The 26,127-nt window shown below is 45.0% G+C and overlaps 1 protein-coding gene and 1 pseudogene across 4 annotated transcripts in view; one reads left to right on the forward strand and one right to left on the reverse strand.

The window, feature by feature from the left end:
• Nucleotides 1-1,870: 1,870 nt before the first annotated feature.
• LOC135268284 (allatostatin-A receptor-like) lies at nt 1,871-2,921 on the reverse strand (annotated as a pseudogene).
• A 14,448-nt stretch (nt 2,922-17,369) lies between these two features.
• Nucleotides 17,370-26,127, forward strand: part of LOC135268095 (copine-5-like) — a 38,816-nt gene continuing 30,058 nt past the window's right edge. The window contains exons 1-2 of one of the 4 annotated variants that reach the window (XM_064361106.1): nt 17,370-17,458; nt 23,501-23,566. In XM_064361106.1, the coding sequence (XP_064217176.1) occupies nt 17,422-17,458; nt 23,501-23,566 (103 nt within the window). In that variant the 5' untranslated portion in view covers nt 17,370-17,421. Of the gene's footprint in view, nt 17,459-18,013; nt 18,056-21,879; nt 21,979-23,500; nt 23,567-26,127 lie in introns of those variants that run through there. The other 3 variants (XM_064361107.1, XM_064361110.1, XM_064361108.1) reach the window with 3 other exon arrangements.

Genomic DNA, 26,127 nt, shown 5'->3' on the forward strand with positions numbered 1-26,127 from the left:
TAGGGTTGGAGAGTGAAGAAGCCAGAATCCATGGGCCGTTAGGCCATGATGAGGCCTTTGGCATTTACTGAGTGAAATGAGAAGCCATTGAGGAGGTGAGAGAAGTCATCAGAATCTCCTCTAAAATAAATGGATTGCTTTATTGCATTTGATCGCTCGTTCACTCATCCCCCAACAAGTATTCACCAAATATCAGTGCCAGGCCCCACTCAAGTATCGGAGACGAGGCTGGAGACGCGCACACAGAACTGCACTCTTGGGGGTGCCCCTGCTCAGGGGCAGTGAGCGAGGAAAGCCTACAACAATTGGGCACTGATGCCAAGCCATCAGGAGGGGCTGAGTGATCTGTGGCCACCAGAGTAACTGTGCCATGAGGAGTCCTGCAGCCCCTGCACAATGGGGTCGTCACCACCACCCCTGCCCTTGCAGGGTCATCGCTTGACCAGAGTGATGAGTACAGATGGTTGCACGTGACGGATGTGACATACACCCAGGACCCACTGCATCGTAGGTGCCCAAGAAACACTGCTTTCCTCTTGTCCCTCTTCACGTATCAATCCCTGTGGCCTTCAGGGACCAGGATCACAGCAAAAGGGGATTTCTCCCTTCTCCGGGCAGGTTTGTTCCCAGATTAGCCCTCCAGGCGGCCATTCCCACCCTGGACATCACATGAAATTTAGAACTAATTAGACCGAAGTTTGGGACCTGTCTCCTCCTGATGATTTTGTAGTAAATGGGTGCTGATTCACGGCTGTCCCTATAATTACATGCCCCTGTGACTTACATTCTGATACGCTTTGAGTGGGAACAGGGTGGGGTCACAGCTTGGAAGGAGGGAAGTTCCCATAACCGGCAGCTCCTGTCACCTCACCACAGGCGCCGTGGGAAAGTGTCAGGAGAGGGTGCCTGCCCGGCAGGGGGACTGAGGCATAGAGCCACTGCCAGGGGCAGGATGGGACACCAAGAGCATCTTTCCCGTGCCTGGCACTGCTGCATCTAGGTGTGTGCCACAGATCGCTGGTTCCCTGGCATGGAGTTAGGGAACCTGCCTGCCGTGAGCCCCTCTCTGAGAGTCTCAGTGGCCTTTTGGGTATTCAAGTCTCTGATAAGTCCTACAGCAAAGAGACCAGTTTGATTTGGTTCAACCCAATGTTTCCTCAAGCTTTGTACCACAGAGTAGGACGGGGTGTGTGTGTGTGTGTTTCACTGGTAACACCATCACCAACAAAACACATCACCAAGCAAAACACACACCAAGTTGTCTTGGGAATTTCAGTAGAGACAATCTCCCAGGTTTCCAGGCCAACACAGAAGCCTGAGGCCTTCCCTGAGCAGGCCGGAGGGAGGGCATGGAGGGTGGGAAAGATGGGACCTCGAATTGGGCTCTGGGGAGAAGAAAAGCCCCTCTGCCCTCCTCTTGTCCACTCACCTCAAATGCCCCTGAATAAAAATAATAATAGTAGCAATGACCAGCATGCATATGCACTTACTAAGCATCCTTCTAAGACATGTGTTTAGCAAATTCATCTTCATAACAACCCTGTGAGAAAAGTACGTACTCTCATCATCCCATTTTCCAGATGAGAACACTGAGACACAGCGCATAAGGGCTTTCCTTGCTCAAGATCACACAATTAGAGAGCAGTGGAGCCTACAGGTATCTGAGCCTGAAGGTGGAGTGGGAAGATCCACCCAGTTACCTAGAGATGTGAGCTCTAGCTGAGCCATTTCGTTGCTTTGTGACCTTGGTTGGGCCATCTGCCCTCTGGATCTCAGTCTCTCCACTGATAAAATAGAGGGGGTGGGCTCTCAGGTCCCTAAGGGTCTTCTCATCTCCCTTGAATCTCAGCCCCTCTATTAGCCTATACTCCTAGACTGCTCCCCCGCTCAGGCCCCACGGGCCTCCTGGGGCCCTGTCATGGCCAGGCTGGACAGTCGCCATAACTGAGGTCACCACTCCCACACCTCTGGGCTGCCTGGCCATCATCAGCCTGCAGAAGAGGTCCCTGAGTCGTGCCCGGAAGGGGCAGGAGAGGTAGAAGTAGAGGATAGGGCTGACAGCGCAATTGGAGTAGGCCAGGATGGTGCAGAGGCTGGAGGCCACAAAGGCAGCTGGTGAGGCAGGCAGGTGGTCCATGGCTGCCACGTAGCCCAGCACGGAGCAGGGCCCCCACATCAGCACAAAAACCACCAGCACCACAAGGATGAGCCCTGTGTTCTCTTGGTGCTCCTGGATGCTCTCCCGCACAGGGCCTCAGGGCTGTGTCCACAGGAGCCAGCCCACGTGGCTGAAAGAGCAGCCCAGTCCCAGCATGCATGGCAGGAAGGCCAGGGCTCCCAGCAGGCTGAAGTAGCAGGAGGTCCCAGCAGGGCTCAGGAGCAAGAGGCAGGCCCAGGTCTCAGGAGCCCCCCGCTGTCTCCTCCTCCACTGCCACCTGCTGGAACAGCCAGTTGGGCAGGGATGCAGTAAGGCCCAGGACCCACACGGCCCCACAGAGCAGTAAGCGGGTGCCCCAGCTGGCTGGGAAGGCCACGTTAGGCCGGGCCACAGCCATGTGGCACAGAAGAGCTGTGGCCACCATGCTGTAGAAGGTGCAGAACATGGTGGCTGTGTTGATGGCCTGGCTAATGCAGATGGCAGGGCCCAGCCACCAGTCGTGCTGCAGGAAGCTCAGCAGCAGCACGGGCACCACACAGGCCACGAAGAGCAGGTCAGAGAGTGTGATGTTCATCATGAGGCTGTGGGTCAGGGCGTGGAGCGGGTGGGGGATGCCCGGGCCCCAGTCCACCGCCAGCAGCATGAGCCCATTAGCTGCCAGCCCCACCAGCAGGACAGGGCCACAGACCCCAGCAAAGATGAGTCAGAGCAGTCACTCAGGGGTGGCCGTGAGCTGGGTGATGAACGTGGCATTTGGCTGCATTCTCCTGTTTCAGATACACAAGGGCAAAGTAGAAACCAGCCAATACCAAAGGCCGCCTTCCCCATTCCTGCTGAGCCTCCTGTTTTCACAGACCCCTGCATGTAGTGGGCCCGGATACGTGCTTAACCTCGGCACACACTAGTCCCTGCAAACCTCATTTGAACCCAGGGCACGGACTCCATCTGTACCCTGGGTTCAAATCCTGCCTCTGCTACTTACTAGCTTCAGTACCGGGAGAGCTATTTATTTATTTATTTATTTATTTATTTATTTAGAGATGGAGTCTCATTCTATCACCCAGGCTAGGGCATGATCTTGACTCACTGCAACCTCCACCTCCTGGGTTCAAGCAATTCTCATGCCTCGGCCTCCCAAAGTGCTGGGATTACAGGCGTGACCCACTGCATCTGGCCCCTAGGAGAGTTACTTAATGTTTCTCTACCTCAATTTCCTCAGCTGTAAGAAAGCAAGGAAATAAAAGAAATAAAACAGATGTCAATAGTAACTGTCATAAGTGGTAAGACTCGGGTAATTTTCATTTTCTTCTTTAAAATTTATTTCAAAATTTCTGCAGGGAATACACATTATGCTTTCATAATCTGATAAATATATATGTACATACACACATATGTATCTAGTTTTTGGCAAAACCCTGCCCTGTGAAACAAGCAGGTTTAATGTGAGGTTCAAATGGGAAAGTGGGTCTGAAAGGGCTTTGAGAAGGTGTGAATCCCCTCCTAGTGGTTCCCAAGCTTCTTGGGACCACCTGGGGAGTTTCACAAATACGGAAGCCCGGGTCCCATCCCCAGAGACATGATGCAGTTGATCTGGGCTTTGGCATTTTTGAAAGATCCCAGATAGACTGGGTGCAGTGTAATCCCAGCACTTTGGGAGGCCGAGGCGGGCAGATCACGAGGTCAAGAGATCGAGATTATTATGGCCAACATGATTAAACCCCGTCTCTACTAAAAATACAAAAATTATCTGGGCATGGTGGTGCGCACCTGTAGTCCCAGCTACTCGGGAGGCTGAGGCAGGAGAATCGCTTGAACCTGGGGGCGGAGATTGCAGTGAGTCGAGAGTGCGCCACCATACTCCAACCTGGCCACAGAGTGAGACTCCATCTCAAAAGAAAGAAAAATTTAAAAGGAAAGATCCCAGATAATTCTAAGAGCAAACCAGCTTGGGAATCACTGCCCTCTAGGTTGCGCTGTGCAGGCCCCTGGCAGGGTGGGGGGAGTCTGCACCCAGCAGTCAGACCTTTCTCCTCATCCCCACTCTGTCGCACATGTCAAGGTCAGAGTCCTCCCAAGAGTCTGACTGGGAGGACTCTGGCTGGAAGATGGGATGTAGACATCCTAGAGTCAGCCCAGTGGCTGACGTCACCACTGGCCACCCTGCAGGCCAGGCCAAGGCCCCAGAACTTTAGCTGGAGAGAGGCTTGCCTGCCAACTCAGTACATATTTCCTGAGCATTTGCTTTGGATCAGATTCTGGGAATCCAGCAGCAAACAAGACACGGCAGAGGAGTTCTCATTGGAGTTATCCCCGACTTTTCTCCCACACTGCGGTGGGGGCTGAAGACACCTTTCTCCTGCAGGCTCAAAGCCAGCTTTGAAGGAGTCTCTGAGTCCTTCCTGCAGAGCCCCAGCCTGGGGGACTTAGCTTGGTCTCTGGGGTCCCAGGGCAGCAGCATGCCTTGAGGGCAGCTGGGGAGCGACTGGAGAGGGGGCCGCTGTGAATTCTGATGCCGGCCACCCTCCCGGTCCCACCAGCTCCAGGGACTGCAGGAGGAGGGGAAATGAAGGACCTGTCCAAACACCCCAGCTGCCCTGGATGAAAGCTGTCATCCAGCCACTTTCCTGGCATTTGTCACTGCCTTTTCGTCTCTTTTTCCTGGTCCACACCCACCAATGATGTGGACTATTACTGGAGAGGAATTGGCAGGGAGCAATACAAGGCTTGAGGGACCTGGCCCCTGCCCCTGATTCCCTGAAGCATCCACATCTTCCTGTAAGCAGTTGCATAACTTCAGGGTTAAGTCTGCGGGTATCGGGAGCTTGGGTTTAACACCGGCTCCAGCACTTACTCGCTACGTGACTGTGGACAAGCTACTCAGCCTCCCTATGCAGTACTCTCCTCTTCTGTAAGATGGGGAGAACACACCCGATGGTGTGAGGACTAAATGAAATAACACGAGCTAAGCGCTCAGAACGGTGCCTGGCGCACAGTAGGCACTGGGTAAAGGAGGGCTGTCATTCTGCCCCTGATCACCCTCAGTTCCAGCAAGCTCTCTTCTCTTAGAGCTTCTGCCCAACCTTCATTCTATCTCCCTGCCCTCCCTTCTCATTCCACAGCCTGAGTCTCGTCAGCCCACTCCTTTTCTTAAGGGTGGCTCTTTTTCTTAATCAGACTCTGGCTAAGCCTAAGCCAGAGCCGCCTTGGCTGACATGCCCCAAGAATTCACCACTTGCCTGGAAGTTCACTCTGAAGTCTACCTGGAGTTTCTCCTGCTGCTGTCATTGCCTGCTTTGTGCTGCTCTGAGGTTCCTGGGTCCTGTTCCCCAGCTTGTGAGCCCTTTGGCAGTAGGAAAGGCTGCTGGTTCTTGCACTGCTGTGCCCTGCCCAGCAGGTGGATCCGACCCGAGAAAGCTGAGAGGGTTCTGGGCAGTGTGAAGTCTCTCCCAGAGCTCCATCTCCTGGGAGCCTGAGCTGCCTGAGGCCAGAGCAGTACTGAGATGAGAGGGGGAGGCCTGGGGGCCACTCCGGTACTGGGCCCCCAAAGGACAGGGGCTATGTCTTATGTCTGCTGGACTGCCTCTCCCAGGAATCACACCCTGCCTACCTGCCTCATTAACTCCCTGGCCCACAGACAGAGATGTTGGTGCTTGCCCCAGAGAAAGAGCCATTAGCAACTTCAGGACCTGTTTCCCATCCTCACCCAGGGCCAGCATCACTCACTCCAGCCCACACCCCTCTCTCTCTCTCTCTCTCTGAGCATGCCACTGCCCAGAAACTGCTCAGTTCAGGGGTAAAACTGTGGGCTGCGGGAGAGGGCCCGAGACAGGAGAAGACGTTGGGGTAAAGAAGGATCAGCGAAGGGCCCAGTAAAAGAATCAGCTGGACCAGGCCAGGTGTGGTGGCCCACGCCTGTAATCCCAGCACTTTGGGAGGCCAAGGCATGTGGATCACGAGGTCAGCATGACCAACATGGTGAAACCCCGTCTCTACTAAAAATACAGAAGTTAGCTGGGCATGGTGCCATGTGCCTGTAATCTCCACTACTCAGGAGGCTGAGGCAGGAGAATCACTTGAACCTGGAAGGCGGAGGTTGCAGTGAGCTGAGATTGCACCATTGTACTCCAGCCTGGGCAACAGAGCGAGGCTCTGTCTCAAAAAAAAAAAAAAAAAAAAAAAATCAGCTGGACCATGGGAATCGTCCACATGGAGTCTGGAGGTTGGATGGGGTCCCTTGAGGGCATCTAATCTAACCTTGGTGGCTTCGGATGCTAGGATCTTCTTCCTCATCTTTTGCCAGGCATCACCTGGCTTCTGCTTGTGCGCCTCTGGTGATGGAAGGCTCACTGCTGCTGAGACATTCCTTGCAGAACTGAGAAGAGGGATTGGGGCCAGATCCTAAGACTGTGTGATTCAACAGCCCCTTGTCACTTCCTCTTTCTCCTTCGTTCTCTCTCTCTCTATCTATCTCTATTCCTTGTACTGTCTTTGCTTGTCCCTCTATGTAAAAGGGGTTTCTGTTGATTCAGCCAGGAAATTCCCCAGTACCTGAAGGATTACAAAATACCAAACTCAGGCTGGGCACAGTGGCTCACGTCTGTCATCCCAGCACTTTGGGAGGCTAAGGAGAGAGGATCCCTTGAGCTCAGGAGTTTGAGACCAGCCTAGGCAACATAGCAAGACCTTGTCTTTGCAAATAACTAAAAAGCTAGCCAGGTGTGGTGGCGTGTGCCTGTGGTCCCAGCTACTTGGGAGACTGAGGTGGGAGGATAGCTTGAGCCCAGACAGTGAGGCTGCAGTGGACGGTGATCGCGCCAGTGCACTCCAGCCTGGGCAACAGAGAAAGACCGTGTTTCAAAAAACAGACAAACAAACTCAGCACCTGGCACATGTTGTACATTCAATTCGTGGTGATGGGAAGATGTGACAGACATACAAACAGACCACGGACGATGGGTCGGCAGTCTCTCTAAGACTCTAAGGCAAGCTCTCTGAGGGCACTGGAAACCCCAGCCTAGCTGATAAGGTGTATCCACCATTCAGAAGGTGACTATTATGGAATTCTGGAAACTTCTGCAAATGCTCCAAAGAGGAGTGTGTGAATGATTCTGAGTCTAGGTTCCCCAGCTGCTTGGAGCCCCCAGCCACACCCTAGCTGCCCCTCAAATGCATCGAGAGACTGACAACTGAGGGTAAAGTCCTGTGCTTAGGGACATCGTGGCATTAGAGCAGGGGCCAGGACACCTGAATGTGACCCCTGGGAGATGTGATTTGGATCATGGGAAAAGGGAGTGAGGTTGGGGCTCTGGAAGACAGGAGGGCATCAGGGCATAGCAGGGGCCTTCGGAACATTATTCAGGGACTAAAGATGAATGCGAGTCCTGCCTTCCTCGAGGCAGCTTATATTCTTACATTGAAGTTTTTGCCACCTCGGCCTGCTTTCTGGTTCTCTTTTCTATCAAACTTTGGCCACTCCCACTAAGTCCCACAGATGATTCACCACAGCTCTACTCAAATGCGACATATGAGGGCATCGATGCTAAAGATTCACCTTGAGCCCCAAGAATTGTCTATATTCCTTTCTAGGGCAAAAGGGTAAACTCCTTGTCCCCATATACAATTTACTGTCAGGTCCTCAAGGTATACCTTCAGCAAAGTTGATCACCTTCCTTTCTTCCCATGACAATTATTGCTGTGAAGTTATTTAAGTTGGGAATGAATTACAAACAGAAGTCACAGGAGTCTAGTAATCCAGGCAAGGAACCAAGGGAGTTGTCCTAAGGAACTCTAAAGGTAAGGAATCCTAACACACCCTTAGCACCCCCCATGCCATGTATCTCCACCTTGCCATCTGCCTTGCTCCTTTCCTTTCCACAATGCCACCTCAAGTGCCACCTCTTAAGGTCCCATCCAACTCAGAGGGAAGAGCTGGAGAGGTACTTCCATGTACCAATGAACAGAATTGTTCAGGAAATGCCCAGAGGCCCAGAAACAAGTAGCCTGAGAGCAAGGCTGGGCAAGGAGAAGAGAGGAGCCCTCTGCCCCCAACCATAAGCCCAGCACTGGTAACTAGCACAGCTGTCTACTGCTACAGAGGGCCGGAGCATGGAGAAACCTTCTCGCACAGGCATAGAGGGCCAGTTGAGATGGACGGGAACGAAGAGGAAAAAAACCCTCTGGCACCATAGGCACAAAAGGCAGATGCATGGGAAAAACTGGAAGCAATTAAAGTACCAGCAGCATCAAAAAGCCACCAGCCAATTCAGCATCTGACTAGACTGACTCACCACCCCACGCCTCTATACATATGGTAGCCCACTTGCAAGTATTTCATTCTATTTTGTTCATAATAGCTGGTGCACAAAAGTTAACAGAAAGCCTATCGTAAAGAGATAGATCAACTCAGGGATCCCTCAGATGCTGCAAACTGGCAGGGACTTTGAAATTAAAAAATTACCACAAACAGTGGGCAACATGCATCGATAGGGAATTCAGAGAAATGAAAACTAAGTTGGAAAAGCGGAAGAGCTAGAAGAGATGCTATCAAAAGAAGTCTTCAAGTGTCTCAACACTGGACATAGCTGAGTAGCTCATCAGTAAACCTGAAGATCAATAGAAATCCAAACCTAAAAGAAAAATAGAATTGAAAGAAATGCTACAAACCAGAATTGATGAGGTATAGAACGGTATGTACAATGGTATCTCATGATTTAACATTACTGGGGCCCAAGAAGGAAGAGCAAGGAGGCAAGAGATATTTGATAGAAAGGCAAAGGTGGGGGGGGGGGTTCTGCTTTCTTGCTCAGTTTTGCTGTAAGCCAAAACTTCTCTAAAGAAAAGATGTATATGAAGAGATAGAAAGGCTGAGAACTACCAAAACTAAAACCTCTCTGATCCTATAACCCTCAACACCACAAGCAGACACTCAATCTTATAAATTTAGCATGATCCCAAACTCCAAGTGCTTTTTCATAGAAATTAATGAGTTGGCTTTAAAGTTTATGAGGAAAATTGCAGGGACAAAGCCAGCTAATGCCCTGAACAGTGAGTTAAAGGCATGTGCTACCCGATCAAGACTTACTTAGTAATCGAGACTCCCAAGACAGAATGAAGAACCCAGGGTAGACTCGAATATCAAGTTTGAAATAGTTGCCCTAGCAAAGCAGGGCAAGGGTAGGAGGGAGGTGAGGACAGGAATGCTCAGATGAGTAAGGCAGGCCACTATTCATATGGGGTGAAACCTTGAGAACGGATTCTGCCTCTCACTGTGTACAATGTGTGTATCAACGCCAGATTAAAGGTTTAGATGTAGAACCAGCTCACTCTATGTTGTCTTTTATTTTACATTTGGGTAAATAAAGCCAAAATGTGCCTTTGACAAATTGAGCTAAAGGCAATTAAGATACAGGGAACTTTGTCCTGCTTTTAGGACCAGGTGGCAGGCAGAGATTTGTGCAGTCAGAAGGTCTTTCCACCCTTTCCCCTATGTCCACTTGAAGATAAGATGGTAGTCTCCGTTTACAGCAGACATCAGCTCACACTATGCCAGCAAGATTTGAAAACAGACTTTACTCCTTCCCAGTTTTCCTGCCTTTGGCAGCCTGGCACTGCTTCTCATTGTCTTGCCACTTCTAAAATTTACTGTTCATGGAAGATTTTCATCAGCCAGGACTCTAAGCCACCACTTGAGTCACTTTTTAACTGACGTTTGTTCCATGTGATGTACACTGCACGTGTTAAACTTCTCTTACTAATCTGTCTTGTTACACACGTTTGACCCAGTCACAAACTTATGAGGGTGAAGAAGATTATGCTTTTTCTCCTTTAGGGGAGAAGAAATCTTTTGTTAGGTAAAAAGCATACATCTAAAGGCGTAATTGATTACCACTAAAAGAGCATGTTGATTTGGAAGACGGCATACACTATTCTTGGCTTTTTAATCCCATTTTAATGAGTGCAAAGTTGAATGTACCAGCCTCAGGAGTGTTGCCTTAATGGATTTCTTGGGTCCTTGAAATTGTCAGTTTCAAGTGGGGCCCAAAGAAATAAAGTAGTAAGAGCTATGCTGTATTACAAAATTCAGGCCATATTAACAAATTAGAGGTATCAAGGGCAGATAACCTTTTTTTTTTGGTCTTTGGTAAGCCCCAATAGACTTGGCAGCACATGTCTCTAAGGTTCTGAGTAAGATTATACCATCTACAACAGAAAAGCAGTCCCTGGGTTGCTACTGGGTCCTTGCAGAGTCTGAGTACTGATTACAGAGTATTGGAAGCCTGGAGCTACCAGGCAAGGAATTGATCACACCCATTGAGTCATGAAGCTGGGTGACTACAGCAGCTTTCTACCTTGTAATGCTAACAGACCACTTGAGAGCACCCAAGCAAGTCTGGAGGGCATGTTATTTCTTTTAATCTCCAAAGTGGAGAGAGGTGGGGAATAGAGGAAATGTAAATCTGTTCTCCCCATCATGTGGAACTCAGCTAGATTTGATAGCTATCTGGGATTTAGAGTTGTTTATCTCTGCGTCTACTTGTCACTAAACCAAGTTTCTAGGGCTTTATCTTCCTACCAGGGATCTAAGTGGTATTGCCCTTGAGAACTCAAGCTTATCCTCCAATAGCAAGCTCCTCCTATAGCCAACCTTCCTGTCCCGAAAGCCTCAAACTCCTTAGAGGCAGGATACATTGCCACCATTCCAACTCTAGCAGAAGAGCCTTTGGAGTTTGGTGGCTTGAGCTGCAGTTTTCTAACATGGCACATCAAGGATATCAACGCAATACTTAGAAGCATCAACGGCTCGTTAGATGCCCTTCTATGCAGAGCATTAACAGGCTAGAAAGTGGTCCTAAAGGAAGAAGGAAGAAAAGTACGTTTAAGTGCCTATTTACAAGAAGTAAATTCAAGTGGTCCTATCCCTTAACAGCTCTTCTAGTCACTGAAAGCAGTCAAGAAAGTTATTGGTATTTCCATTTGACCCAGCCATCCCATTACTGGGTATATACCCAAAGGATTATAAATTCTGCTATAAAGACACATGCACATGTATGTTTATTGCAGCACTATTCACAATAGCAAAGACTTGGAACCAACCCCAAAGCCCATCAATGATAGACTGAATAAAGAAAATGTGGCACATGTACACCATGGAATACTATGCAACCATAACAGGGATGTTTTCATGTTCTTTGCAGGGATGTGGATGAAGCTGGAAACCATTCTCAGAAAGCTAACACAGGAACTAACACAGGAAGAGAAAGCCAAATACCGCATGTTCTCACTCCTAAGTGGGAGTTGAACAATAAAAACATAGGCACAGGGAGGGCAACATCACATACTGGGGCCTGTCAGAAGGTAGGGGCAAGGGGAGGAAAAGCATTAGGGTAAATACCTAATGTAGATGACAGGTTGATGGGTGAAGCCACCATAGCACATGTATACCTATGTAACGAAACCTGCATGTTCTGCCCATGTATCCCAGAACTTGAAGTATGAAAAAAAATGATAGTGGTGTGTATAGGCATCTTCAAAGATGGCACCAGACTCTAGATTCCCCACAGTATAAAATGTGGGCCTTTAACACAGGGCAGGGTGATTAACGCAAGTGTGACAGGCTCTATCTATGACCAACTTGGACTTCTACCTGGGGCTCAGTTAAACGAATGCATTTACTCTGGAAGTCCGAGCATACTAACTTCCTGCTAAACTTTGGCCATCTTGTTCGTGACAGCTGAAATGAAAGCTCATTTTGATGCAGCTTCCATGTTAGGCTTTTTCTTTACCTGCAGAGCTAAGCAGAATATTCTGGACTCCGAATGCTTCAGCCATTAGTCCCTTTGTCATGGGTTTTGGTGGTGCTGTCTCTACCACATGGAGAGCCAATTTGCCATGTGTGAAACCTGCTTTTGCAAGGCTCTTTCGTGAGGAAGGCAATCCAAGCGTCATATCTTAAGTTCATCATATTTGGAACAAGCATGGATTTCCTGAGAGTTTCATGAAGCATAAAAACATGTATGTCAGGTTTGTCCAGGAACTTTTAATATGCATTATATATAGATAACAGGACAGCCAGCCTGACAGTGAAAATTGTGATTTAGTAATATGCCACCACTAGACTATGCTTAAACCCTGTTTTTATTTTCTTCATTTTAAAGTTCAAGTACTTTCATGAAATACATGGACAGTTGTTATATACTATTCATGTTTTCCAAGTCAGCATTTGTGTTCTATTCTAATTGTGTAAATTATAACTGGTATATATACACCTGTTCACGTTACGCTTTTCAACCAAGTTTTTATGGTTAATGTTCTACCTGCAGGCTATACTGTGATTTACTCAATAGAAGAATATTTAGTATCTTGTTTTTCTAAGCTATAGGTACAACTTAATAGCTTTCTTATATTTGGTTATTATAGCTAAATAAATAAATAAATGGAATACTGTATTCAAAAGATAAAGGAAGAACTCAAGCCAAAAGAAAAAGAACTCATGGAACAGAAGACTATTTCTATGAGGGCTTTGCACTACAGAAAGATGTAACATATTTTTCTGATGGGCTTTCTGGATGCTGTTTTACTAGTCCTGAGTCTGGGGAGTGTAATACCCTCCACCCCCACATCTCACAGATGGAGCAGCCACCCAGTTATCAATGCTCTCCTTGTGTCTGAACCTATTTCCCATCTCCACCAATCCCAAGCAGTGTAATCCCGCATTGTGTGTGCTGCCGTCTTTCAGGTGGGGGCAAGTCTTGGGGGCCAACCCCTGTGGCTGCAGTTGGTTCACTTTTATCTTGTTGGCGACCACTGGATGCACAGAGAGGATGGGAACCTCTATGGGCTTGTGCCAGTCCTCACTCTCCTCCCTACTAGAGCTCTCCATGGGGTCCCAGGATGGCTTAGTCATGAAAGCGCTAACTCATTGACGCGGCAGCTGACAACTCTTCAAACGGGCTGCCTGAGAAGCCAGGGTTTGTAGAATTTGTATATTCTATTAAAAAACCTTCAGCTTACAGATGATAAGACACAGATTGAGTTGAAAGGGCAGACTGTAAAGCTATCTTATCTTGTATTTTAACTAAGAATGAAATCAAGACTTAATGCCATACAAATTTAAGGGTTAGAATACTAGATAGACTGGCTGAAGACCAAATTTCTGGTGGTGTCTTGAAATCCCTACTATTTTTATTTTTAACAAATTAAAAGAGGACAGGCACTGTGGTTCACACATGGAATTCCAGCACTTTGGAAGGTCGAGGCAGGTGGACTTGTCCTTTTTTAAGTGTTATGTCACATGATGTTCAGTAATTTTTTTAAAATAAAAATAATTGGGGCCAGGTTGGTGGCTCATATCTGTAATCCCAGCACTGTGGGAGGCCAAGGCAGGAGGATCACTTGAGGCCAGGAGTTCAAAACCAGCCTGGTCAACATAATGAGACTCTGTCTCTACAACAACAAAATAATTGTTATTAATTAGCTGGGCATGGTGGCATGTACCTGTAGTCCCAGTTATTCAGGAAGCTGAGGTAGGAGGATTACTTGAGCTTGTGATGTCAAGATTGCTGTGAGCTGTGATGGCACTACTGCACTCCAACCTAAGTGACAGAGCGAGACTCTGTCTCAAAAGAATAAAATAAAATTAAAAAAAATAAATAAAAATAAAAATTTACTGAGCGTGGTGGTGCATGCCTGTAGTTCCAGCTACTCAGGCTGAGGTGAGAGGATCTCTTAAGCCCAAAAGTTGAAGGCTGCAGTGAGTCGTGATCGTGCCACTGCACTCCAGCCTCAGTAACAGAGCAAGACCCTATCTCAAAAAAATAAATAAGTGAATAATAGGACCTGATGATGCTTGTAATGACTTTTCTTTTTCTTTTATATCTATCATCTTGTCTCTGATTTTTTTTTTCCTTGGGGATATTCACACTTTCCACTAAGCCCTGGTTTTGAACTCCTGGCCTCAAGCTCAGGATTTCAAGACCAGCCTGGACAATGCAGTGAGACCTTGTCTCTACTAAAAATAAAAAAAATTAGCCAGGCATGGTGGCATGTGCCTGTAGTCCCAGGTAATTGGGAGGTTAAGGAGGGAGGATCACTTGAGCCAAGGAGGTCAAGATAGCAGTGAGCCATGATTGTGCCACCGCACTCCAGCTTGGGCAACAGAGCAAGACCTTGTCTCAGGGAAAAAAAGAAAAGACTTAAAAATATCTTTCCACACTTCATTAACTATATTTTTGTTTCCTTATTCTTTTTTCTTATTAGTTGAGAGTTTTTTTAATTGATACATGATATCTGTACATATGTATGGGGTGCATGTGATATTCTGATGCTTGCATACAATGTATAGTGATCAATCATGGTAACTGGGATATTCATTACCTCAGACATTTATAATTTCTTTTTTTCTCCCTGTTTAGTACTTCCTTCAGTAGCTCTTGTAAGGCACGAACATTTGTAATTTCTTTGTGTTGAGAACGTTTCAGATCTTCTCTGCTAGCTATTTTAAAATATATAATAAATTATTTTTAACTATAGCAACCCTACTGTGCTATTGAACACTAGAACTTATTCTTTCTATCTAACTGCATGTTTGTACCCATTACAAACAGATATCTCTTCGGTATACTGATTTTCTTTTCTTTGGATAGGTACGCAGTAGTGGGGTTGCTGGGTTGTGTGGCAGTTCTATTTTTAGCTCTTTGAGAAACTTCCATACAGTTTTCCATAATGGCTGTCCTAATTTATATTCCCACTCTCAGTGCACAAGTTTCCTTTTCTCTGCATCTTGGCCAGCATTTATCTTTTGTCTTTTTGATAGCAGTCATTCTAACTGGGGTAAGATGATAGCTCATTGGGGTTTTGATTTGCATTTTCCAGATGATTAGTAATGTTGAGCATTTTTTCATATACCTGCTTGTTTCTTAGATTTAATTGATTACTTTTTTTTCTTTTGAGACAGGGTCTCTCTGTTGCCCAGGCTGGAGTGCAGTGGTGTGATCACGGCTCACTGCGGCCTTGTCCTCCAGGGCTCAAGTGGTCCTCCCATATCAGCTTCCCAAGTGCTAGGACTACAGAAATGCACCACCACACTTGGCTAATGTTTTATTTTATTGTAGAGACAGGATTTGGCCATGTTGCCCAGGCTGGTCTTGAACTCTTGGCCTCAAATGATCCTCCTGCCTCTGCCTCTCAAGTGCTGGGGTTACAGGCATGCGCCACAGCACCCAGCCTACTTTGTAACATAACTTATTTCTACTGTTTTTTAGCAGTGCTTTAGGTGGCTAATACCTTAATACTTATTTTGACATTATTATGAAAACAAGTTGAGTTTCAAGCAATCATTTTATTAGTGAACACATAAATACACTGGGAATTTTCCGAATGGTATTCTTTTTTTTTTTTTTTAAGGCGAGTCTCACTCTGTCCCCCAGCCTGGAGTGTAGTGGCACAATCTCTGCTCATTGTAACCTCCACCTCACAAGTTCAAGCGATTCTCCTGCCTCAGCCTCCTGAGTAGCTGGGACTACAGGTGCGCACCACCATGCCTGGCTAAGTTTTTTTTTTGTATTTCACCATGTTGGTCAGGCTGGTCTTGAATTCCCAACCTCAGGTGATCCGCCCACCTTGGCCTCCAAAGTGCTTGGATTACAGGCATGAACCACCATGCCCGGCCATAGCCAGGCCTAATTTACACTCCTCCCAACAGTGTGAAAGCATCCTCTCTAGCATCTGCGATTCCTCAAGGATCTAGAACTAGAAATACCATTTGACCCAGCAATCCCACTACTAGGTATAATACCCAAAGGATTATAAATTATTCTACTATAGAGACACATGCACACGTATGTTTATTGCAGCACTGTTTGCAATAGCAAAGATTTGGAACCAATCCAAATGCCCATTGATGATAGACTGGATAAAGAAAATGTGGCACATATATACAATGGAATACTATGCAGCTATTAAAAAAGGATGAGTTTATGTCCTTTGCAGGGACATGGATTAACCTAAAAACCACCATTCTCAGCAAAAGAACACAAGAACCGAAAACCAAACACTGCATGTTCTCACTCATAAGTGGGTGTTGAACAATGAGAACACATGGATACAGGGAGGGGAACATCACACACTGGGGCCTGTCAGTGGGGGTGGGGGTCTGGGGAGGGATAGCATTAGAAGAAATACCTAATGTAGATGACAGGTTGATGGGTGCAGCAAACCACCATGGCATGTGTATACCCATGTAAGAAACCTGCACATTCTGCACATGTACCCCAGAACATAAAATATAATAATAATAAAATAATAATAAAAAGGCTGGGTGGAGTGGCTCACACCTGTAATCCCAACACTTTGGAAGGCTGAGGCGGATGGATCATGAGGTCAGGAGTTCAAGACCAGCCTGACCAACATGGTGAAACCTCATCTTTACTAAAAATACAAAAATTGTCCAGGCAAGGTGGCACGCGCCTGTAGTCCCAGCTACTTTGGCTGAGGCCAAAGAATCACTTGAACCCAGGAGGTGGAGGTTGCAGTGAGTCAAGATCATGCCACTGCACTCTAGCCTGGGTGACAGAGTGAGACTCCATCTCAAAAAAGAAATTAACTCCCTGTCTGGGAGAGTTGTGTTGGGGTCACATTTAATGTAAAGCTAATGAAGCTTACACTTTAGGCCCCTCCTTTGCATGGGACCTATCAAAATAAATAATCAAATCATGAAAAAAAAATTAGCCTGGCCTGTTAGTGCATGCCTGTAATCCCAGCTACTCAGGAGGTTGAGGCATGAGAATCGCTTGCACCCTGTAGGTGGAGGTTGCAGTGAACCAAGATCGTGCCACTTCACTCTAGCCTGGGCGAGAGCAAAAGCTCTATCTCAAAAAAAAAAAAAAAAAATCCGATATCATCAATAAAGGAGGGTAACTTCTATGGTGGGTGCTGGGCACTAGATGTATTTTACAGGAAAATAAATGTCAAGAAAAGGGCACCATAAGATATAAAAAGAAGAGAACATAGAGGGAAACTGGAGTTTGTGATTCTGACATCTGTCCCATTTCAACTGCTCAAATCTGATCATGGTGAATTTGAAAGCATTATCTTTTTTCTGATGCTTGAACATTTCACTGCAATGGTGCCTGCTAAAAGGCGCCAGGCGCGCGCGCCAGTCGGGCGTGCTGGGGCGCGCGGCGCGAGCGCGGGGAGGCGGAGGGAGGCCGAGGGGTGGAAGCCGGCGGCGGCCGCCGAGCGGGGTCAGTTCTCTGTAGTGTTTGCCAATGTTGGAGCCGTCTGCAAAGTGTCCCCGGCAAGAAGGTAAATACCCCTCATCTGGGGCGCCCGGGAGACCCCGACTTCTGCCCCGCCGGCGGAGGAGGCACAGGGCGCTGGGGGGGCCCTGCAGGTCCGCAGCGCGGCGAACCCGGAGAACAGCGGCCCCCTGCCCTCCCTCCCCCGGCTCTCTCGGGGCAGCAGCGGGAGGGGAGACCGGCGAGGGAGGGAGGACCGGGAGGCGAAGCAGTTGGGGTGGGGGGCATATGTGGCGGAGGGCGTGGGACGACAAGGTGTCCTGAGGGGAGGAGCCGGGAAGAAGGCGAGGAGGCCGGGCAAAATGGGGGTGCAGAGGTTGGGGAGGCGGGAGCGCGGCTGCGGGCGCGGGAGGCCGGGGGTCTTGGGGACTAGGGCGGTTACGGCCGGAAGAGGGGACGGCGAGTGCAGCCGCGGTGTGGCCGTTAGGGAGGGGGAGCACCTGGGGGAGGACCGGGGAGGGCGACCCGGGAAGGATCTGCGGGGAATGGGCCTGGGGGTGCTGGAGGCGGAGCGACGGGGCTGGGGCGCGCCGGGGGGTGGCGGCGGCGGCTATTTCTGTAGAATGGGTGAGTGGTAAAGACGTAACTTTCGGAAATGGAGAAGGTAGGTGGGGCCGAGGGGACAAAATATATCCTGTGACGGGCAAGTTCTGCTGTGGTTCTTACGAACTTTTCAACAAATAATATGAATATAAAAAAAATCTGAGATAGTCATCAAGCTTTTAAATATACAGACAATCCAGAAATTGAGGATTACTGTTTAGGTTCTAGAAGATATAGTCTGCCAAATGGTTTTTGTTTTCTTTTTCCTTTGTGCCTACCCTTCTCTTTACTCCTATTATCTCCTTTTGTTTTAGACACGTTCGGTGCTGGGTATCTGATCATTTATGTGTACAGATCATAGTAGAGGGAAAACTCTAGATATTGCAAAATTGAATTCTCTATTAGATTGCATAGTTTGAGACATGCACAGTGTGATTATTCACACTTAAATATATTTGTGTCCCTTATAGGACACAAAAGCCCTTGACTTTTTACAGGAAAAATAAGAAGGCAAATATTTTATTTTTCACAACGCTGATGCTTAAAAAATGAAAAAAAAAAAGGCAGGTCTTTTATAATTTGGTATATAGTGAAGAAAATAGGACTTTGAGCCAGAGTGAACTGGGTTTTAATCCTAGCAGTGTGACTGTAGGCAAATAACCAAACCTGTAGAAAAATGGAGATAATGCCTCCATCCCAAGATGATGAGAATTAAATGAGTTAGTGTAAAAATGGCAAAATGTGGTACCTCACATATAAAATTGGTGTCTGATATTAGTTTCCTTTTTTTTTTTTCCTGGCCTGTGGCGTTTATTTCCACTAGAATAGTTTGTGGAGTAAGACTTAATGTTTTCCTTACATAAAAGCAGTGTTTTGGGGTACCTACTTTAAAAAATCAAAATGAAAAACACTTTAAAAAGCTCTTTAAGGGACCCTATGACCTTTTTAGAGTAAGAAGCATTGAATTGATAGTTTTGTAGCAGTTTGTAGTCTAAGAATAGGGATAGTTTATTTTGTTTTGCTTTTCATGTTTTCAAATAAGGCATTTAAGTGAGAATTGCCTGTCAACTGTAGGATGGGTGCTGATATAAAAAAATTATAAATGTTAGTTTAATAACTGCAATTTTATAAAGCAGTTTCATTATGGGGGATTAAATAGATTTTTTTGTACAGCTTTTAATTTCTCAGATGGGCAAAATGTAATTCATATTTAAAGTACGACTTATATCAGCAGTACATTGCAGTTACAGGTTGGATCATTAATTCTTCATGAGGATCACATCTTCCCCAGTTTGTAGTGCCCTCTCCCCGTAAACTGCCCTGCCTCTTTTCATTTAGTAGTTTGGAATCTGGTATTGCCTGTCCTAATATGCCTGACCGGATCACTGTAGGGCATTTTTGGGACACATGGATACATTTCTCTGAAAGTACTTAGTTGTCATTGGAATCAACTGTAGCTGGAAACTTTTTTCATAGAGGAAGTAGCTTTTTATTATTATTGTTTTTTAATTTTTTTTTTTTTTTTTTGAGACGGAGTTTCGCTTTTGTTACCCAGGCTGGAGTGCAATGGCGCATTCTCGGCTCACCGCAACCTCCGCCTCCTGGGTTCAGGCAATTCTCCTGCCTCAGCCTCCTGAGTAGCTGGGATTACAGGCACGTGCCACCATGCCCAGCTAATTTTTTGTATTTTTAGTAGAGACGGGGTTTCACCATGTTGGCCAGGCTGGCCTCGAACTCCTGACCTCAGGTGATCCACCCACCTTCACCTCCCAAAGTGCTGGGATTACAGGTGTGAGCCACCATACCTGGCCAAGGAGATGGATTTTAGCCATAGGTATTATAAAACTGCTCTACAGTTTTTTGATATGTCTTGATATTTTATCAAATTGTTTAAAATATATGACAGTAGACCGGGCATGTCTTTAAAGTAGAAACAGAGTCTTTCAGATGTACCATTGTGGGCATTCTGAATTGTCCATGGTATTATTACAAATTACAATTTCTAAATTGATATAAATCTAATATAACTGGTTTGATTAAAAAAGTATAATTTTCAGAATGTTAGCCAGTTATGGAGTGCTGCGGTAGACATATGAGTTTCATGTGTTTTAATTTATACAGCTCTTTATATTGTAAAGGAAAGCTTTACAGAATATTTAAAGTGTATGGTCAATTCTATGTTCATAAAGTTTTCGTTTCTGTTACTTCATGGAATATCTTCTATATATCAGAAGATTAGAAATTTCAGGCCGGGCCTGTTGGCTCACGCCTGTAATCCTGGCACTTTGGGAGGCCCAGGCAGGCGGATCACCTGAGGTCAGGAGTTTGAGACCAGCCTGGCCAACATGGTGAAACCCCATCTCTACTAAAAATACAAAAATTAGCTGGGCCTGGTGGTGTGCACCTATATTCCCAGCTACTTGGGAGGCCGAGGCAGGAGAATCGCTTGAGCCTGGGAGGTGGGGGTTGCAGTGAGCTGAGATTGAGCCGTTGCACCCCAGCCTGGGTAACAAGGTGAGACTCTGTCTCAAAAAATAAACAGAAGATTAGAACTTTCAAAAAGGTACCCCACTATCTTGCTGTGCTTACTTCTTGGAATCAGCCACCAGTGTTAGCAGCCTCTAATACTGAATAAATACATACAAGTGTGTAGATAAGCACTTGTAACTTTAAAAGCTTATATACTAATAAAGACAAAAGGGAGTTTTTCAAAGTTGGTGAGTACCTAATTAATAATGATAAATGCTATTTTTTTTTTTTGAAACAGAGTCTTGCTCCGACACTCAGGCTGGAGTGCAGTGGCACCATCTCAGCTTGCTACAACCTTGGCCTCTCAGGTTCAAGTGATTCTCCAAACTCAGCCTCCTGAGGAGCTGGGATTACAGGCATGCGTTGCCATACCCAGATAATATTTGTATTTTTAGTAGAGACAGGGTTTCACCATGTTGGCCAGGCTGATCTCGAACTCCTGACCTTGTGATCTGCCTCCAGAGTGCTGAGATTACAAGTGTGAGCCACTGTACTCAACCAGTGATGTTAAATTCTGGAAAGCAAGGGACACTAAATCACTGAGATGCTTTTAGTGGTCGTTCACACTTTACCTTTCAAATGAACTGTTTTCAGTTAAAAAAAGATGATTGGTTGTGTTTGTATTTTTAGTTATAGTTAGTGTTTTTAATGAGATGCTCCATTCCTATTGAAAACGTGTATTTTAACACCACATGACGAATGCTACACTTTTTAAAACCTCATTTTTTGAATTGAAAATGTAACTGTTTTAAGTTTTATAATTTGCCACTTTGAAGTTCTAATGTTACTCATTTGCTTATGTTGAACAGGGATTTTTTTTTTTTTTTTTTTTTTTTTTTTTTTTGCCTATCCAAATGTAAATTGGTATCTAAAGCACCGTAGGAGTATTGAATGATAGAGTTGGATAGGATTGTCTTATTTATTGTTGCATAACACACTGCACCAGAATTTAAGGACATTATCTTACAGTTACTGTGAGCTAGAAATCGGGGTGCAGGTTAGCTGGGTGCCTGTAGCTTATAAAAGAGGTGGTAGTCAAGCTGTCAGTTGAGGCTGCAGTTGCATCTGGAGGCTTTACTGGTGGAAGAGCTGTTTCCAAACTAATTCATGTGGCTCTTGTAGGGTTGAGTTTCTTGGGGCTCTTGGACTGAAGAAATCAATTTTGGATAGCTATTGGCCAGAGGCTTTTCTCAGTTCTTTGCCATGAGGGCCTCTCCAAAGGGCACCACAATTTAGCATCTGCTTCGCTCTGAGCCAATGAGTGAGAGAAGGTGATACCCAAGAATTTTTATAACCTAATCTTGGAAGTGGCATCTCATTATTTCTGCTGTGTTATATTTGTTAGAGGCTGCCTACCACAAGGACTTTAGCTTACTTTTTAAAGATTCAAGAAAAAAAAGACAGAAAAAGAAGAACTCAAAAGATACACAAAGTAATTTGACCAAGGCTCAGAAGGTAATCTCCTGAAGAACTTCGACTAAAACTGAAATTCACCAGTACCCAGGCCTTGTGCTCTTTATACAGCATCCCATTCTTATAGGAAATGTGAAAGTAATTAGAAAAGAAATAAAAATTGATGCAGATACTGAGGACACTATTGTAAGAAAAATATTAAAGTTTTGAAAGTCATTTTGAATTGACTCCAGTTTGTCATCTTGAAAAAGTGGTAGCCAAATAGTGTGTGTTTGTGTATGTGTGTGTGTACTTACAAAACATTTGCTTCTAAGAGAAAGTTCAGCATTAAAATTTAACAGCATAAAAGTTTCTACACAAGTGATTAGGTGTATCCCTTTTGCTGTGTATCACAACTGTGTTGTTGCTTTGTAGATAATTTTTTGGGGAGAGGTCTGTACATAATTTATGTTTTATATAAACGTTTTTTTCATTATAAGATCCCATGATATATTTATTTATAATTTGGACTTTCCTTCCTGTCATTGGTATCTGTTTTTAAATTACATGTAAAAGAGATTCACCATGTAAAAGAAATATAACCAAGGAAAAGGGTTCAGGCCCAGAAGGAAGTAAACTCAAATGTAACAATAGTCATGATGGTGACTTTTTCAGAAAATTGTATGTGAAAATTTTTTTGAGATGGAGTCTTACTCTGTAGCCCATGCTGGAGTGCAGAGGTTGGATCTTGGCTCACTGCAACATCCACCTCCTGGGTTCAAGCGATTCTCTTGCCTCAGCCTCCAGAGTACCTGGGATTACAGGCGGGCACCACCCATGCCTGGCTAATTTTTGTATTTTTAGTAGAGGCAGGGTTTTCACTATGTTGGCCAGGCTGGTCTCAAACTCCTGACCTCAAATAATCCACCCACCTCAGCCTCCCAAAGTGCTGGGATTACAGGTGTGAGCCACCATGCCTGACCTGAAATTTTAATATGCGTACTATTTTTATACCAATGATAACAGACAAAATGACAGAGAAAAAAATATTCAGCAAGATGATTGTACTATATGCTTGTTTCCATACCATCTAAGAGAATACTTGTGGTGTTGCATCTTCTTTAGGATTAATTTATCATATAGAAGATGAGAAGAAAGCTGTTTAAAACATGGCTGCAAAAAGGGGTGTATACGTTAAATATTAAATTTCAGATTTGTTTTTTAACAGCTTCACTTTGGTTGGGATTGTCTTAGAAGTCTAGAAGCAGAAGGGGCTTTGTTCAGATCTGTACTGTCCAGTATGGTGGCCACTAGTGACATGTGCTTATTTAAGTTAACATAAAAGAAAAACATGTATTTTCTTGATTGCTCTGGCCACATTTCAAGTGCTCAGTAGCCACATGTGGCTAATGACTACCAGATTGGACAGTGCAAGTATAGAACATTTTTATCGTCGTAGAAAGTTCTATGCAGATCTGGATAAATTACTTTTATACTTGATTTTGATCAAGGGCATGTGTTTAAAATACCAGTCATTGAGATTATCAACTAAGTTGAACTTTCTTTCTTTCTTTTCGTTTTCCAGTTATTGGAGCCGTGAGGGATACAGCAGTTTGGTCAATAGTGTCTCAACATGCTTCAAATAAATCGGGTGAGTTTGTGTTAAGGCATTTTTCATGCTTACATGGTGCTTTGGCCATAAATTATGGAACGTTTTAACTCAGCTTTTCTTTTCTGTAACTCTAACTTGACTCATCACTTTTTAAAGCAGTTACGTACTATATAATCATCATTGGAAGCTGTGTAGGGCAGGTTGTTTAAGGATTAGAATGATTTTCTGAAAGTTGATAACTTCTGGGTGTGCAAGGTAGAAGGTTTGTCTGTTCTTGATGTCACATCCCTTTAGGACTTGTTGATGTGTTCAGAATGCTTATGATCATGATATAGCTTCAGTAGGTGGCAGTTCTGCAGACTCAAAGGATTTTTAGTGACGAATCTTGTGAAGTAGTTGTATCTGTGTTAAAAAAAAGAAAAGGTTCATTTTCCAGGTCACTGAAAAATGCTAGAAGGAAGTGCTCTGATAAACTACAGCATGTAATACCTGAGGCTCCCTGAAAGAAGTGTTTTTCCTAGTTCTTGGTGTTTCTCCAAGAACTTTATATATTTAATTTTACCTTTCCCATTGAATAGAACATTGTATTGTAACTATAGTGTTAGAAAATACTTTTGGCCAGGCTGGGTGGCTCACACCTATAGTCCCAGCACTTTGGGAGGTGAGGTGGGAGGATCTCTTGAGCCCAGGAGTTTGAGCCAGACTGGGCACATAGCGAGATCCTCTCCCCGCTAAAAAAAACAAAAAAACAAGGAAGCAGACGAAATGCTTTATTTCTTTTGAGTGCAAATCCAGAGAGAAGTAATTAAAAATTTTTTTTTCTATGATTAAGAAAGTAATCTCGGCTGGGTGTGGTGGCTCATGCCTGTATTCCCAGCATTTTGGGAGACCGAGGTGGGTGGATCACCTGAGGTCAGGAGTTCAAGACCAGCCTGGCCAACATGGTGAAACCCTGTCTCTATTAAAAATACAAACAAATCAGCCGGTCATGGAGGTGCACGCCTGTAATCCCAGCTACTTAGGAGGCTAAGGTAGGAGAATTGCTTGAACGCAGGAGGTGGAGGTTGAAATGAGCTGAGATTGCACCAGTGTACTCCAGCCTGGGTTACAGAGTAAGACTCTGTAAACAGCATCCCATGCTATTTCTAAGCTAATGGTTTCTAAGCTTATACTTCTGAGTTCCAAACTCATGTAGCATTTACTATCTCGATCTCTTGGATGTCTTTATACATCTTAGACTTGATGTGTGCCCAAGAAATAATCTTAGTGCTTCAGTTATACTAGACCGTTTCATTTCCTAGATTGGGTAAGGTTCCAGCTGCAGGGCTTTGCACAGATTTCCTCTGCCTGGACCTCTCTTCCCCTCCCCTGTGTTTGGCTTACTTGACTGCAGTCCTACTATATGCTCTCATAGCACCCTGCCCTTTTGTTTAATAACATAATGACGTTTGCAGTTGTAGTCAAATATGTAATTATTTGTTTTAACATGTGTCTCCCTTGCTAGACAGTATGTTTCATGAAGACAGACAGTGACTATGCTTGTTTACGCTTGCATCCCCAGGTCCTAGAATAAACAATGTAAATAGTTTTCATATATTTATTTGTTGGGTGTATGAGCGTATGAATGGTGCTAGAGTTGTCACTAAAGCAAGGAGATATTTATTTTCAACAGTACCTACGAAATGATGTTGTCAGTTTTGGTATTGTATGCTGCTTGTGTTACACAAATGCAACTAACTCTCCCTCATGTAAAGTTGTTAACTTAGTTTTCTCCTCTACTGGAAACTTTCCTTATGCAACAAAAATTGCTTTCATCAAAAGTGTTACTAATTAAAGAAATTGTAGAGCTGTCCTGTGCTTAATGCTTCCTGTTTCCTCACAGCTGCTATCAAATCCCAGTGGAGGCATTATGAGACTTGATTCGCAAACTGTTATAGGTGTGAATTTGCCATTAAATAACTTTCCACGGATACCTGCTATTAATTATTTGGTTGCAGTTAAATAATTTTTCATATTCTGCCACAGACATTGGAAATGATCATTCATTTTATGCCAGCTAACTTCATTGAAAATTATAGTTTATGGATTAATCCTAATGAGGATTTACTAACTGGCTGTGTTGCAGGTCATGTTGAAATAGGCATTGCAGACAGTTCCTGGGTAATGTTCTACATGGCCGTAAGCAATTCCCTGGATATTGGCTAGAAATTGTACCCAGTGCCTGGGGATATACATTCTTAGCTTGTACAGGTTTTGTATAACTTATCCAAAATGCTTGGGACTAGAAGTGTTTTGGATTTCAGATTTTTTTTTTTTGACTTTGGAATTTTGCCTACTGGCTGAGTATCCCTAATCCAAAAATTCCATATTCAAAATGCTCCAATGAGCATTTCCTTTGCGCATTATGTTGGTACTCAAGAACTTTGAAATCTTGAAGATTTTGGATTTCAGATTTTTGGATTTGAGATGCTCAACCTGTAGCAGATGTGTAGTCCTAGAAAAACTTAAGAGACCCCCTCTTGTTATTGACTCTCAATTGTCATCCCCCAAATTGTTCAAGTCTGAGATAACGAGTTTCTCTTCAGCTAAACATAGAGTTG

Source organism: Aotus nancymaae, unplaced genomic scaffold (genome assembly GCF_030222135.1).
Source record: "Aotus nancymaae isolate 86718 unplaced genomic scaffold, 86718_ANA_hifiasm-v0.15.2.pri h1tg000040l, whole genome shotgun sequence".
NCBI classification, from domain to species: Eukaryota; Metazoa; Chordata; class Mammalia; order Primates; family Aotidae; genus Aotus; species Aotus nancymaae.